At 43.0% G+C, this 16,435-nt stretch overlaps 2 protein-coding genes and 1 long non-coding RNA gene across 5 annotated transcripts in view; 2 read left to right on the top strand and 1 right to left on the bottom strand.

Moving 5' to 3' along the window:
• The first annotated feature begins 4,148 nt into the window (after window positions 1–4,148).
• LOC119356052 lies at window positions 4,149–6,900 on the top strand. The gene is made up of 2 exons (XR_005171809.1): window positions 4,149–4,735; window positions 5,741–6,900. It is a non-coding gene; the product is annotated as an uncharacterized LOC119356052 (long non-coding RNA).
• A 1,295-nt stretch (window positions 6,901–8,195) lies between these two features.
• LOC119359788 lies at window positions 8,196–9,597 on the top strand. 2 transcript variants are annotated; one of them, XR_005172660.1, is made up of 3 exons: window positions 8,196–8,382; window positions 8,459–8,530; window positions 8,628–9,597. XR_005172660.1 is itself a non-coding variant. In XM_037625878.1 (2 exons), the coding sequence occupies exons 1-2, from the start codon at window positions 8,494–8,496 to the stop codon at window positions 8,972–8,974; spliced, it is 384 nt and encodes a 127-aa protein (XP_037481775.1). In that variant the 5' UTR covers window positions 8,196–8,493; the 3' UTR covers window positions 8,975–9,597. The 2 variants fall into 2 exon arrangements, 1 of the variants encoding a protein (XP_037481775.1); XM_037625878.1 differs by having other exon boundaries at window positions 8,196–8,530.
• Window positions 9,598–13,488: 3,891 nt separating this feature from the next.
• The window catches only part of LOC119356050 (alpha-taxilin-like), a 6,302-nt gene continuing 3,355 nt past the window's right edge, over window positions 13,489–16,435 (bottom strand). The window contains exons 4-11 of one of the 2 annotated variants that reach the window (XM_037622947.1): window positions 15,737–15,804; window positions 15,567–15,657; window positions 15,277–15,352; window positions 15,121–15,187; window positions 14,818–15,000; window positions 14,595–14,648; window positions 14,381–14,476; window positions 13,489–14,121 (exon numbers count right to left, since the gene is read on the bottom strand). In XM_037622947.1, the coding sequence (XP_037478844.1) occupies window positions 13,894–14,121; window positions 14,381–14,476; window positions 14,595–14,648; window positions 14,818–15,000; window positions 15,121–15,187; window positions 15,277–15,352; window positions 15,567–15,657; window positions 15,737–15,804 (863 nt within the window). In that variant the 3' untranslated portion in view covers window positions 13,489–13,893. Of the gene's footprint in view, window positions 14,122–14,380; window positions 14,477–14,594; window positions 14,649–14,817; window positions 15,001–15,120; window positions 15,188–15,276; window positions 15,361–15,566; window positions 15,658–15,736; window positions 15,805–16,435 lie in introns of both variants that reach the window. The other variant, XM_037622948.1, reaches the window with a different exon arrangement.

Raw genomic sequence — 16,435 nt, 5'->3', positions numbered from 1 at the left:
CTTACACCAGTGCTAAGTTGACAAAGATATACATGACCAGGATCGTATGTTTGCATGGAGTTCCGAGGAGTATCGTATCAGATAGAGGAACCCAGTTTACCTCAAAGTTCTGAAAGCAGTTGGACGAAACTTTGGGAACCAGGCTAGAATTCAGTACAACTTTTCATCCACAGACAGATGGATAGACCGAGAGAGTCAATCAGATTTTAGAGGATATGCTGAGAGCTTGTGCGCTAGATTACGGATCCAGTTGGGACGACAATTTGCCATATACAGAGTTCTCTTACAACAACAATTACCAAACCAGTTTAAAGATGACCCCTTTCGAAGCCTTGTATGGAAGGAGGTGCAGGACACCGTTGTCATGGGACGAAGTTGGAGACCGCCAGTTGTTTGGACCTGACTTGATTAAAGAGTCTGAACAGAAGGTGAAGTTGATTCGCGATAGGCTCAAGGTAGCTCAGTCCAGACAGAAGAGTTATGCAGATTCTAAACGCAAGGAGACGGTTTACGAAGTCGGAGATAGAGCTTATCTTCGAGTATCTCCACTTCGGGGAACAAAGCGTTTTGGAGTTAAAGGGAAGTTAGCGCCACGATTTGTAGGACCATATCGAGTTTTGGAGCGTGTGGGAGAAGTGGCCTATAAGTTGGAATTACCTGAAGGATTGTCAGGAGTTCATGACGTGTTCCACGTTTCCCAGTTGAAGAAGTGTCACGCGGAGATGGCTGACATACGCTTGAGAGACACAGTGCCATTGAAAACAATTCAGTTGGATAACGATTTGACCTACGAGGAGAAACCAATTAAGATTCTCGAGTTTGCCAGCCGAGTCACTCGCAGCAAGGTTATCAAGTTTTGCAAAGTTCAGTGGAGCAACCACACGGAGGATGAAACCACCTGGGAGCGAGAGGAAGATTTGCTCAAGGACCACCCTCACCTATTTTCTAGCCAACCTGAATCTCGAGGGCGAGATTCATCTTAAGGGGGGTAGGTTTGTAACATCCCAAATTTTCAATTTGGAATGTTATACATTAGATCATCATTGCATATCATATTTTATTTGCTTTTGGTTTTGATCCTAGAATTTCTACGCAACTCAAGGACCCACGGAGAGAGTTGGGGAATTCATTATTTTCATATTTGAGTTTTCTCAAATTTTGAGAATAGGGTCATTTGATTTTATTTATTTTATCATCAATTATTTCTATTACAAAAATATGAGAGAGGGAATAAAATGACTTTCCCAAAATAAAGAAATATTGAGTATTTAATAATAAAATTAAGTAAGATTTTATTTCGGAGTTTTTCGGTATTTTATTTGAATTTAGGAAAAATGTGTGTTTTTTAAAATTGCATTTAGGCCCCAAATAAATATTCACCTTGTGAGGCTTGATTTTAGAAGCCCGGGAAAATTTATTTCAGGATTTTTGGAGTCCGTTTAGTATTTCTTTTTATTTTTCTTCTGCGCGTAATTATAAAAAAAAACGAACCGACCTAGGGCCGTGTCCGACTAGGACTCCCGGCCCGTTAGGCTATATAAGCCGGGGGGGAGGCCCAGCCGAAGCCAGCGCCAGCCCCAGCCGGACCCTAGCGCCGCCCGCCGCCCCCAGCGCCCGCCGCCGCCGCCTCGATTTCCGCGCCGTTTTTTTTCGAAAAACCGTCGGTTTTTCATTGGTTTTTTTAGTTTCATTTTTTTAAATAGATCGTTTTTTCCGGTTTATTTGAATAGCGAGCGTTCGTCCGTTCGTTCGTTCTAGCGAACGTTCGTCGTTTTTCTTTTTCTTGGATTAAATCTGTGATTTTTCTGATCGCGATTCCTGATCCGATTTTCTTTTTAGTATAACTTTTCGTTCGTTTATCGGAATCAGGCGATTCAAGCACCTAGAGTTTCGTCTCAAAACCCTCTATTCGTTTAACCAACTTAAACAAGTTTTTGCTACTGTAAAATTTGCCTTAGATCCAGATTAGTAGAACGAAGTTGTTTTCTTTCGCCGTTTGACTTTCTTTGCTTCGTTCGAGTTGATTCTTTTTGCAAACCGGAGTTCTTAAGTTGAACCTTCTGGTTAGATCTCTTATTTGAGTTTTACCCGTGCATTAGATGAGTACTTATTGTATGCTTGTTTGTTTGTTTGCGATAGAGTACCCGGAGTGCGCCGCTTATTATTTCGAATCGCTAGGTTTCCCTGATCATCAGCAAGGCAAGTAACACTTTGATCATACCTTTTCTACTACCCAGTTTTATTGCATTAGTTCAATCTTCACACATTGCATGATTAGGATCTAATTAAATTGTGGGATGGGAAGTAGTAGAGGTAGTACCTATTACCTGTTTATTATCAAACATTTGGGAGTTACTTCTACTTTTGCTTTTTATGCCATGCTATGCTAGTAGACGTGGATTGGGTGAGTGATATCCATGACAGATGTGAGTTTGTTAATTAATGGTTTATCTAAGGTGGCAACTTAAATACAGATCTGGGTGGATTGAGGCACCTGGGTATTCCAGGACTTGCATGTTTTCTTTTGGACCGCCACTAAGGTTCAAAGGGATCATGAGACTATTCATACTAGAAACTTCCGTGTGCAGCCACAAGCTATTATGGGCTCTAACATAGTTGACTAAGTCGTGCAAACTCTTATAGTGGTAGACTAGCAGATGTAGGGGATGTAGGTGGTACGGTCTACCCGATCGTAAGGTGCTAGCATTTCTGTAAGACTATGTCTCGTTCATCTGTCTTCTCAAACACCATGTAGTGTGAGAAACCAAACGGAGGCGATCGAGTCTTGTGAGGAAAAGTGCGCAAACCTCTGCAGAGTGTATTAAACTAATCATGGTTAGCCGTGTCCCCGGTTATGGACATCTTGAGTATCTAGTACCTGGATTATCATGTGAATCTCAACATGTTACTTTAAATTAAGTTTGTTGGGTTTTGTTTAATGATGATTACTTTAATTGGGATTGAGGATGCTGTCAACCATTCTCAATGTTTAACAACCACCATGATAGTTAAATAAAATTTATTCCTTTGCAGTAGGGAAAAATTGGCTTTACGCAAAACTGTAACCATAGAGCTTTCTACCAGCCAAATATGCATATAGTATAGCAGTTTCATTCCATTACTCTCTATGTGTTACCTTGCCAGCATATTCCATGTGCTGACCCGTTTCGGGCTGCAACGTTAATGTTGCATACTTTTCAGACGACGATTAAGGAGTTTTTAGGTCGTGGTTCTATACTCAGTGATGCCGTTGGAGTTGATGGACTCATTTATCTTCCAAGCCTTCCGTTGTTATCATTATTAGATAGCCTTGAGCCATATTTATTGTAATAAGTTCTCTTTGGAGACACTCGATGTAATAAGTGTGTGATTGCTACTCTGTTATAAATCCTCCGAGTACTGTGTGGTGTCAGCATTACTGATCCAGGGATGACACCGGAGCACAGAGATCAGACTGTTTGAGGTCTGGTCGCTACAATGAGCAATTAACTAGGCAATTGTTTTCTGCTTAATTAATCGATGAGGCAAATCTTTTGCCTCAGTTTTGAAAAAAAGGGCAACTGAGAAGAATATGGCGCATCATCTCAGGCTCCGAGCGAGGCGGCCTACCGTCCAACATCGATCCAAGCTAACGAGCCAGTGAAAGAATTTCACTTTCGGGGGCGCCTAACTCTTCCAGATAAGCTTCTAGGTGCTGCAGGTGGTCCAATCATGGAAGGAAGGCATGTAGGCAGATTTGGAAATGTAAGTGCCAAAAGCGTTCCACATCCACACAAGCCGGTTAGGCACGCCGGAGAGCGTCGTGGCCTCGATCAGGCGTCACAGTAGGAGGTACTGGCCGATTTCGCCATGGATGTCTCGCGCCCATAGGTGTCTCGGCGAGCCCTCGGCGACCGTCCTGGCCTTTCTGCATCTTTTAGGAATGCATGTGTGGAGAAAGGGGGCGATCTCGCGAACAAAGCGTCTCTTGTGACTTGAAATGGTCTAATTAAACACAATAAGAGTCGCGCAATGTGTGCACTCTCACGGCTTTGGGCGCACGAGGCGTGGGAAGGCATTGTGCACACCCGAATTGACCCAGATAACACCTCCCAAGGTAAATTCGCACCACCCCTACCCAGGACAACGCCTCCCCAAGGTAAATTCGCCCCACCCCTCTCTCATCTTCTAAAAAAAATTCTCACCCTCCTCTTCTCCTCCTCGAGTGGCGGCTAGGGTTATCGCTGCCGCTGCCGCTGCCGCCGTCGCCCCACTTTTTATCTCATGTGCTTCGGCGAGGTGGGTCAAGCTAGCGCACGCGCAAAGAGTTGCTCCGGCGCGGGCGCCGCTGAGGTGGAGGTGGAGCTACGGCGGCTGGTGGTGGACGGTCGTCACGTCGATGTTAACTTCGACGAGTTCCATCACCTCCACTACTACCTCAGGTTCCTTGCTTGCTCGCCGTTGGGTCCGATCGAGGCTCAGTCCTCACCCTTGTGGCCATATCCCTCTCTATCGGAACCAACGGCCAAATCGGGCTTGTCGTTCGGCGGAGGCAGGGTCAAGGAGGAGGAGGCAGTGAACGGAGAAGGAAGGAGGCGCTGGGGTGCCAGCGGATGTTCACCTGCCACCTTGCTTGTTGTTCGCTAGGGCAGTAGGCCTGCGGGGATGACATGGGAGCCTCCTGAGGTGTCAAAAGTCACAGCACCGTATTCCTCCCATGTTTTTGGTGGATGGACTACAGCCCCATGGTGTTAAGGTACTTGCTTGTCATTCCACTCATCAGTTACGACGCGTTTGGTTCGGCCCCGGTAACGCATTCGCTTCGCCGTGTCAGGAAGCGCCGCTTCCGATTGATTTTACGCAATACGTCCATTGTTTGGTTGGTGCGGCCGAGTCCTGTTTTTCTAATCCCCTCCGATCGGGCGGTTTAGCTTTTCTGAAGCGATGTATCAGGAGGCGCTGCTACGGAAAACATCGTGCGCGAAACAAACGCCAGCTACGGTTTTGGAAGTCGGTGTAATCGGAAGCCGCGCCTTTTTTGCGGAACCAAACGCGTCGTTAGTTACTCTCGGTTGCTTTGTATAGTTACTGCTATTGTTGATTCGGCATGTAACATGCTTGTTATAGATGCAGATTAATTCATTAGGCACATCATCAGAGAGAGAGAGAGAGAGAGAGATGAACTGAACTGAACTGAACTGAACATTTCAGAACAAGCAAACAAAAAGTTCAGTTCAAACAAACAGGTGCTCCTCTCCCGATCGCCCGAACCCAACGACTTGCTCCTTCCTGCCAACACCAGGTGCTCCTCTCTGCTTGACGTTGCTGCCGTGCTCGGTGAAATCCAGTAGGAGCACGTTTTGACTCTGCTTTTGTGAAAATTTCTTACTTCTCCTTCTCGTTGGTTCTGTCTAGGTCTCTGATAAGAGAGGATTGACACTTTGTTTTGTCAGGCAGGCTAGAGTTTACTTTTGCAAACAACCATAAGAAATTAAGAATCATAATGACTTTTTGAAGCAGAAAAATGCACTTCAAGATGAAAGGGAAAAAAATAGTGTTACAGCTGAAATCGATAGACTAATTAAAGATCTTTGTCAAGGCACAATAGTATATGCTCTATGCATGTTGTTTCTGTATCTCATATGAATAATTCATAAGGTCAAACACATTTGTTCTTGCTGCTTCACCATCAATTGTACGGTGCAACTCTGAATTTTTAAATATTCGAAGTGGTAACACTGTGCCCGTGTGACATCTTCAGGAAAAATTGGTTCATTGACAAGATCAAAAGGGAAAGGAGGTAGTACATTCAGGCACTGAAAGCTTTACGAAGCCATTTTATGTCATTCATATTTTTCTGCGCAATGTAACTTGAAATTTTAATAGTGAGGAATATTGTCCGGTTGAAGGTGTTTCCACATAGTTTTTAGATCATTGCATATATTTTAACTTTAGGTGCAGCTAAAGCTTTTAGATCATTACATCTTGCTGCAGAGTAGGCATAGTGGACATTGATGGCAAGCACATGCATCATTGGTAACAATGATTTCACAATGTAACTTACATGGGCCTCATTTAGTGACATAGTGCACATTGATTAATGATTAGAGATTTTTTTATCATGCCACACTTTCATCAGCCTACATAGTTGTGTTTAATAATCCACCTGATACTAATTTGCATTCGCGTGTGTCTGTACTGGGCCAGTGGCATCTTAGACAAGGAAAAAAGTCCATCGACGAGGAATGGCGAAAATATTGGTCATATGTATTGAGGTTTAGCTTCCATGGCTGTCTAATTTTTATACTTTGTAGCTATTTCTTCATCTTAATGCTTCCATGACTCGTGTGGGCTAGAATGTACAGAATGGCCCGTCTGTGATTGCATGATCTAGGTATTCTGGACTGACTACTCACAAGGCTTGATGAAAGAATATTTAAAAATGAAGTTATTGCTGGAACTAATAAAGGTCAGTGTATTTGTATCCCTAGGATTGCCTGAATGCACCAAGTACCAAATGGCGGTTTACTCTTCGCTGTTGCCAATTTTCTGTTTGTTTGTGTTATGGGATGACTATCAATAAGAGTCAAGAGCAAGCAATTTCCAAACTGCGTGTTTATTTCAGAACCGGGTGTTTTCTCATGGGCAATTATATGTTGATGTTTTGCAAGTTTCATCCCTGAAAGGACTGGAAATTCTAGCAGAAGATGATCCGTGGTGTTCCAACAAATACTACTACAATTATTGTCTGCAAAGAAATCATCCGTGCTTTACAAGCAAGTGTTATAATTTCTTCTATTGGCACATATTTTTTCCCTGCCACATTTTTTTCTCTGGTTCCTGTATTGAATTACTGATACAGTGTCGTTGTGGATGTTTGACGAAGCAGCGCCAACTATGAGATAGTTATTTTGATGGTCACAAGCGCTTCAGCAGACCTGTTCTGACTTTCTGCTCTACTTGTGTTTGTGAAAATTCTGAACATTGTGCCATGTCAGACAGTTTATCCTACATCTGCATATTTAGTCGCACATTTTGTTGTACTAGTAAGTTTGCACGTGCAACGCACGTCTTTACTAATGCTCGTTTTGAAGATCGAAAATAGTTTCATGCCAACGGGATACATCTATTCCTAACTAAAAACACAACAGTTTTAATTACATAAGTTTGCACGTGCAGCACACAATAAAAGCTCAGCAAGAAATTTTCTCCGCCCCTTCAAAATATACGTGAACCAAATAAGCACTAATCTTCTTTTAAATTAGACCAATGCTCCCTTGATCAATTGAAATTTCATAAATTTGGTACATTAAATAACTACTGAGGGAACATAAAAGGACTTATTACGTATCTTTTCTAAATATAAAATGTATATCTTCATCAAAGTCTTCCATGTTGTAATTCAGCTTCATGTGCATATAATTCCTAATGTTAGCAATAATGGACATTAAGATATGGCCAATCCAAACATAAAGAAATGACAAAGTGGAGTAGAGCTAACACAACCAAAAGTGCTGATGGCATCTTAATTCGAAATATGAAATTAAAATGTCATGTAAATTTAAATTAGCGTAGCTCACACGCAGCAAAATTTAAGGTGTCTGTGCAAAATATTTGGATGGCAACAAATGTAACACAAAAGGATAGATTCCGCAAAATCTGCTCCCTGTAGCTTCGTTGAGGATGGGGACGGCGAGGATTCACGTGTTAGATGTTGGATCCGTGGTCGGGTGGCTGGACCATTGCCGGAGGGGCGAGCGGGATAGGGGAACCTGTACATGTTTCTATACATTCAGTTCAGTCTAGTTGTAGCAAGTGCAGTTCATTTTGTTCAGAGTTAAACATGGAAGGCATGTGCATTTGGAACAAGACCTTCCTTAGTAACAGTGTTCATCAATTAAAGCATGCGTTTGAAACAAAAACTAAATAAGAAACATTTATCAAATTTAGATCAGTGTATCCACTAAGTCCTAAAATCATGCAAGGCACTATCACCAACAGACGGTAACATTTCATGCCATTCTTCAATCTTCAATCTGTATGTGTGGGCTCGTGGTTGGCCGTACCTGCACATAAGGTGACCTATAATCAATACGCCTCGAGTGCAACTCAGCAAGCAAGTGCATGCATCTCGTACATATGCAGACATCGCATAAACAGAGTGCAAGGCCGTGATTTGCAAACTGTAGTCGCTAGCTAGCAGGTAGCAGCATGCACGAAGAAGCTAGCTAGCTTGTGCTCCAGTCTTCGGTTTCTATTTTCATAATGGTAACAAAATGCATCAATTTCAGGGTTCAAATCAACACAAACAGCAGAAAATTCAATGGAGACAAACACTCCAATCCATCTTGATATCCCCTAGATATGAACCAACGATCCATCAAACGTAGGTTAATTTAACAGGTATGACGTTACTGTAAATCTATTACCTGCTTGGCCTTGGATTCAGCTTGTAAGATCTCCAGCACCTCCCTGTCAGGGTTGACCCCGTACTGCGCTTACACATTCATCTTCATGGACTCCAGCAGAGGGATCAGAGCTTCACTTGCAGGTAAAACCACATACAACAATGTCAGTTGCAATCTTTGTGAAACAGAAAAGAGAAGAATTTGATGTCTTGATATATACGTGTACCGGTGCTGTTCCAGAGGCCCTTATGATGGCGTCTGCTCCCGCCTTGGGGAGGACGCCATGCGTGCCCTATGGAGACCGGAAGGACCTCCGTCGCCACACCGGCAAGCGGCGCCTGATCTCTCTTGGCCGGCATCAAGGAGGCGATGCGACGAATGACGCCCTCCGGCGTGGCTGCCAGCGGACACGGCCACTCCCGGGGCAGCTGGTCCTCATACACGGCCATGACATCTCCCGGCAGGCGGCGCTACATGCCCCAACGGCGCCGTCCGGCGTGAAGCGGCGGCCGACCCGGCAGGACGTCCTAGAGGTGGAGGCGTTTTGCCAAGACAGATCGTATCGAGATCGAGGGGACGTGATTTGAGTGGGATTAGTTTTTAGAGGAGAACGTGCGTGATGCGTGGGTGCATTGGATTAGTGGCTAGTTAGCGGGAGGCAGCGGTTTTGTTTTTTGTGTTTTCCTTTGAAAGAGGCAGTAGAGGATAGCGGCTAGGCTAATGGCATGGTGGGTAATTAAAGCATAAAACACGTTTAGTACGTTGGAGCAATGTAGACCGTCAGATCACATGATTTGATGGATAGGATGAATTGGTTCTCCGCCCTTTCGTGCTTTTATAGGGGTAGTAGACTAAAGTATGTGGACAGCCTATCCTACTCCCTCCATTCCAAAACAAGTGTCATGGTTCGTACAACTATGGCATTGATGCCTTTTTACATATAACATAAATATTACTATTGAGTTTGATTGTTACTAAATGATGGGTTACATATCTACACCAGGGCCATGGTTCCGTTGCATTTAGGTGCGACCAAGAAAGATGCAGAAAAGAGAGTGGCACTTCAGTTTCTTTAGGCTGCACAAGAATTTCTCGCGTGTAGAGTAACTTGGTGAGGTCCGAATGGCTCTCCTCATACTTACCATACAGAGGAGTACACATGAGCGTTGGTTTTGAGTGTGCAGATTATCCCATTTATAGAAATATAAGAGATTTTACATTGCTGATAATTTTGGTTAAAAAGCTGGCAGCTACCTATTCTCCATATGACGTTCTCCATCTTATGCGCGTTAAATTTTTTGTGTGCGTTATCCATAATTACTACATCAAGATAGTGTTGCAAAGCATATCTCAGGATTGTTGTCAAACAGATTGTGCAAATATCATGCCAGCAAACTTATTCAGTTCCACTTAACTTCCGTGTCCACATCTTTCGGTTATGTAAAAAGGATCAATTCTCACTGTTGTGTGTTTCTTATAATGCAAAGCTACAAGTAATGCATATGTATAGCTCAGTGACTTTTCATTACATATCAAAAGCAAGGCAGTTCTATGCATCACTTCTGTCACACGCTGACAGAAGGAGCAGAGCAATGGGCGTTTGCCTATGCCTGGCATCGAGTAAATTGCAAAAAAACCACCACAATTGTGCAAATGTCATCAAACACCCACCAAAATGCATGTTTTCCGGTGGTTTTTTTCTGAAGCATTGAAAACTTCGACCCAATTATGGTGGTTTTTTGCAATTTACTCCCTGGCACCCCATATGCACATGTACGTCTAGGAGGGTTATGCCTTACTAGGAAAATGGCCCGTGCGTTGCAACGGGATAAAAATTCATCGGACTCCTCCAACACTCCTAATTCAATCACTATGTTCTAAGCCAGCCATCTTTGCAAAAATAAAGCCCAATAAATGATGCATTGATCTTTTCTTTTGAGGGGGGAAATGGCATTGTTGGAGTTGTGGGTTGTGCTTCGCTAATGAGTAAACATCAGAATGAGGAATTACCGTTTACGTCCAGTTGAATGTACGTGTTATTGTTAAAGTTATCAATATATGCATCATAACTTTTTATCTCAATTGGCTAAAGGAACCCATTTTGAAAGTTTCCTTCAAATACGCACACTTTTTTTTAAAATAAAATAAAAGCAAAACACTAACCACTACAGCCAAATTAGATTTGTTGAGGTAACGCACCAATGAGCAACGTGCATGTTCTTCTCTTTGATCATATGTATGCGCAATGCTGATCCTTCAACCATAACATGATTGAAGCACGTCCACCTTCCGGGACGTTAAGCATGGCACATATTTTCTTGTCCGGAACAACAACTTCACGGAGATCAGACTCTATGGCCATGACTTCTAAATGTCTATGTTTTGGCAACAAATGTTTATTACGCAGTCGTGTATCTAGGTGAGATAAGCTGCGCCTGAAAATAAATTGTTTTGTATTCTGCTTTCGTATGTAAATCTTCGTTGTATACTTCATAGCACGTTCAGATATATATGCTTCCCGTGTGTGGTAGCATGTATATACATGTTATTTCAACATTCTGTAATCCTAACTGGACTGATGTCCGTTTCCTTTCCGGCTTTTACGTCGTAGTATAGTAGCAGTCTGTAAAGTTAGATCAAAAAAATAGAAGCAGTCTGTAAAGGACATAAACAATCATCAAACTTCAGTTAAAAACGATCAACAGCAAAATATTCTGGTCCTCTTATATTTTTCCTATTTTTTCGTTCATCGATCAGGGTCATAATCACCAACGTCAATGTCTTATGCAGCGCATCACTTCCTTATTTTTCTGCCGTTAAAGTATATGCAACAGCGCATATAGCCCATCCCACATATAAAATCGTTAGCCTTTTTCTTCTTCTTTACTTCTTGTGTAATTAGCTCTTTCCTTCTTTATTTCTTCTCTAATTAGCCTCTCTTTCCTTCCTCATTCATCTGTGTGATCTCCGAGAAGATTTTCTGATACACAGGAAATTAAGGGCGTATATAAATGAGATAGATTGGTTATAGGGAAGCGAGGTGAGACTATTTCTGGGAGTATTGGAATCAACCTTCTCATGTATCAAATGTACAAAACAAAGGAGGGGTTTCTCCTTTGCAAAGAGCCTACACGTGTGTGTTTCTAGTGTCTTCCTTTGGATTTGCATGGGGTCTGTATTGATGATCAGAGTCAGACACGTATCGTCGACAGCATATATAGTGGCAGGTGCCCACTACGACAGCACCACCTAGTTCTCTCATGATCGTTATCTTCCTTGCAGATGTTCCCATCGCTCTGGCTTCTGAGCGGCTTCACCAGCCACCGCCTCCAACTAAGATCGGCCGGTCATCTGTGTCTATCCCATCGAACCTCCCAATCGATGTGGGGCATAGTTCATCTTCATCTGCTCTGGCCACCTCGGCGACACCTCTGAGCACGATCCCCTGCCTCCATCTTCCACCTTCCCTTCTCCTTCCCAAGAAGGCCACTTCAGCGCTGCTTTCGCGCAGGTGTGGTCAGGGTGGTGCTAGTGCGACCTTGGCGAGCAGCTGCTTACCCACTTTCGTGCAGGTCTCGGTGCAGGACTCCGCCAACGCCATTGAAGGTCAATGTGGGAGGTGGGCATCGTTGCCTTGTCAGGAGGGGCGCCGTTGCGCAGGAGGTCGCTACGGTACAGACCGGCGGGGAGCGACGGGATGTGCGGCCTGGTGGGGAGGTCGTTATTGAGGCACTTCGGGGAGGGGTGCCGGCGCGGACGACGGGGATGGCGATAGAAGCTGTAGCGTGGCCTCGCGCCTCCTCGAAGCGACCAGCCAAAAATAACGCGTTGCCCTTCCTTCCTCATCGGCCTGCCTTGCGATCGATCGTCAGCGAATCGATAGGCTAAATTGGTCCTAATGGCAGCCGTCAGAGCAGGATGACTCTCTCGATCGAGTTGAGTCGACGTGACTTTTTTTGAGAAATCGCCTCGACGTGACTTCGTACCCGGATGAATTATCCCGTGGGATCACCCTCGCTTGCGTACTATTCGGCTGCTCCTCCGCTCCACGGATCCACCCCTCAACACCTCTTCTCTCTCTCACAAGCCAATACTTATGGGAGACGGCAGAAAAGGCGGCGGCGATGGTTATTGTGTTCGATTCCAAACCGGTAGACCATGTTGTAAGGGATCACGAGAAAAAAACAACTGGATGGGTAGATTTGTTTCCAAGAAATCCGGAGAAGCAATGTGAAGGTTCGCGTGCGTGTGTGTACGAAACAGACACGAACATTTATGTCTTCGATGGGTTGAGGCAGAACACGATTGAACTGGTCAATGATTGAACCGCTCAACTAAAATCTAGCCAAAAATAAATGACCGACCCAGATCAAATGTGCCTCTGTTTTTTAATAAATATTAGGTAAAAATAAAGATAAACAGATAAAATAGTACCACCTCGGATGTAGAAAATAACATAGGCAGAAAAAACTGAAAGTGTAAATTCACGGGAAGAAGCGTATTGTGACGGTGAACCTGACAAAATAGATCCGTGTTTTATTATTAGGGAGAGATATCTGAACATCTATCACCAATTAACGAAAAGGTACCGTAAAGAGCGCATGCCTACCTGGCACAGCAGAGGGTACTTCTCAGGAGGCGCGCCATGGGCACGCCCCAGCCCCTAGTTTGTTTTATCTATAGGAACGAACAAGTAGTTAGCTAGTTTTTCTATACAAGTTGAATGCGTTCGGCTTTTCAAGCAAAAAAACAATGTAAAAACATTTACCTCCAAAGTACTCTTCTAGTCCCGAGCTCAAATGACCTTGGATGAACAGTAAAACCAAAAAATATTTACAAAAAAGTCTAAATATTTTTAGTGATAAACATTGACAAAAGTTTTCAGCGCTTGCAAGATTTCAGCATGAAACGACAATTGTAAAAGCCGTGGCAAAAAAAAATGATCGCTCCCATTTACCTTCTTTTTATCTCCCTGGATACCAGGAGTATATATTGTTTGATTTCTTCCATATGAAGTACACCCCGATTCAACCTTAGTTCAAAGCTGCGACACTTATCATGGATCAGAGGGAGTACTAAGTATAAAACTGACTTAACACAGTGACAGAACACTCCTCGCTAATATAAGTATAAAACTTGCTTAACACAGAATGTTGATCAGTTCACCAGTGCACACATTCGGTTTGTTTCTAAAAGACTGATGTTCTACCATCCAATCACACGAAAAAGGAACAAATTGTAACGCTGGTCTGGTTACAAACTCGAACTCAACAGCTCTTTGCACCAAGAAACCAAAGCCACTCTGAAATTGCTCAAACGATGAGATATTTAGGCAAATAGTTTCGGTTGGGTGTGTGATATACACATACCACAGCTCCCAGAAAATCACAAGCAAAGCAGGGTAAAAGTATCGCTTATATCCGTTTGCCAGGATTCAGAAAATCTCGCCGAGTTATACCATAGAGAGCAGCAGCACCAAGGGTATGCACCATGAAGCACCAAAACGCTATACCTCTGGCTGCTGACTTGTAACATCTTCTTGGTTAGAGGCGTCATCAGGAATACTGGAAGATGGGCTTTGTTTCTGACTTGTAACATCTTCTTGGTTAGAGGCATCATTAGGAATACTGACAGATGGGCTTTGTTTCCTTTCTGCCTGCAGCGACCGGCACAGGGACTCGAGTTTGTCCTTTTGATTCTTATATTTGTCTAGTTGCTTCTTCATCACCTCACGCTGCACGCATGACCAAAAATAGGTTCTAAGTTAGCAACATGCGTACCAACTTGCACAAAATTCTCCTAGTATGCAAGCTAAGGTAGATGAAACTGCATAACCATAAAAAATAAATAAGGTGATACCACACACGGGTATGGTATTAAAGGAGATTAATATGAGCTATCAAAAGCATGTGGCTATAGCTTCAAACAAATAAGATCAGGTAGGTGCGCTTGTTTTCGAACATCCTGATTAGTTTGTATAATGCATGCATTACCTCCTCAATGAGCTTCACAAGAGCAATATCTGAATTCTCACACTTGTTCTTCGGGGCTTCATTTTGCTTCCTGAAGTCTTTTATCGCCTTCACCATCTAATGTGGAGATAACAAAATAAATTTTAAGTTCTGTAGGCAGAGCAATTAATAAGAAGAAAGGTTCAAAGCAGAATAGCAGACACAGTGATGAGTGTGAAGTGAGATGGGTAAAAACCTGTTCCATCTCCTTGTAAGTTTCGAACACTTCATTGCTTTTTGACAGGGCATCCTGAAACGATATAATGGAACACAACATTTACACCTATAATCCCCATTAAAATGGATAAGCTGGAATGCTGTTTATGTGCTCATCTACTGGGGGAGGGGAAATCCACCATTAAGATAAACTGGAGCAATAGAATTAAGAGTTAAGAGTAGGATTTTCTCTGCAAAAGTACCTGAAACTGCTGAAATTTTTCACCATCAGCAGCTAGCTGCACCCGCAGGTTCTTCTCAGTAGTGACAAGTTGAGAAACTTGCTCAGCATACAATACCATTTGGGCATGTTCTTGAGCTGCTTTCGCTTGATGCTGTTGAATTTTCAGATCAGCAAGCTCAAGTTCCAGCGTCTTTTCTTTCAGCTGCATGTGTGACGAGCCAACGAGAAACAAAAGTTCATAGAAAGTACAATAAACAACACATAAATCATTGTTGTGGGCTTGTGGCAGTATTGGATCCTTGGAGATACTGGTCAAGCATACCTGATGAGCATATTTCTGCTGAATGATATTATATTGATCAGCAAGGTCTTTGAGTTTATTTCTCAGCCTACAAAATAGCAGCCATCATCACGTATGTAACTTTGTTGTGAATCAAGGTTGTTTCAATTATTGAAACTCTTAAAACTGAAGACATGCCTAAGCTTAGTAGTCTTACGAATTGTTCTCTTCAAACTGAGCAATGCATTCGTTTTTCTGCTCCTCAAGCTTGACACTGACAGCCAATAAAATATCATAAATATAACGGTATATAAAGGATAAAAAGTACTCCATTTAATGACCAAGTCAAATACAGGGATCAAGCTGGCTGGCTATCCCCTTTTCATGGGGGGCAGCCAATCCCATAGAATATGTATTTAGGTAATGAAATTAAAAAGGACATTCATAAATATTTATTTCAGATTACTGTCATGTAATGTATCATTGACCTTCATAGCATTCTCGAATTTGTCGGACATCTCCATCCGAAAGTTCTGCCCCTCTGTTGACACCCTTTGGCACTCTTCCTGAACCACAGACCTAAAATATATCACGGTTGAACAAAAGTGCAAAATACTTATGAATACTAGTTTCACATCTCAGAACTAACTGAACATACCTTTAACATTTTGTTTTGACGCTGAAATTCTCTACAAAGAGATTCTAATTTTTCTTTAACTGCAATGGCTGCAAGAGACAAAATGCAAACAGCACATCTTAGTAGGTAGGAAGGGTAGAGTAAAAACCCAGAGTAATCATGTATTTAGTTAGATCTATTTTGCTTTGTCCTAATACATGTATATTATAGAACATTATACCAACCAAAAAAAAGTGTAGCTGTAGTGTTTGGACAGTGAACCCTTAACTGTTGAAAAACAGGCATGTAGTCGGGATCATGGTTTCACATAATACAAACTTGCCTGCATCCCTCTCTGCTACCACCCTATGGAAATATGATTTCTAACCAATACACTTCCAGGCCCTGCGGTCAAAATAATTTTGGGCCTCTTCTGAATATACATCTCTCACGCGTTCGACTTGGTGTCTTGGGCATTGCTCTTCGAGGTGCGGCGTAGGATCGGCTTTGGGCCTCACTTGGACACTTCCGTGAGTGGGTTGCCGTCCTCGAGAAGCACAATGGTGAGCCGGGGCCGCTGATATGGCGCCACAAGGGATTGCGACATGGTGACCTGCTATCCCCCATGTTCGTGTTGGTGATAGACACCCTCAACAGTTTGTTTTGACCAGGGCCAGGGAATTCGGGGTGCTCCGTAGTCACGCGCCTCACACTTCGTTTGCTGGCGTCTACGCTTTACGC

This window comes from Triticum dicoccoides, chromosome 2A, assembly GCF_002162155.2.
Source record: "Triticum dicoccoides isolate Atlit2015 ecotype Zavitan chromosome 2A, WEW_v2.0, whole genome shotgun sequence".
Lineage (NCBI taxonomy): Eukaryota > Viridiplantae > Streptophyta > Magnoliopsida > Poales > Poaceae > Triticum > Triticum dicoccoides.
The sequence above is the reverse complement of the archived record's forward strand: the minus strand, read 5'-3'. Positions and strand labels throughout refer to the sequence as shown.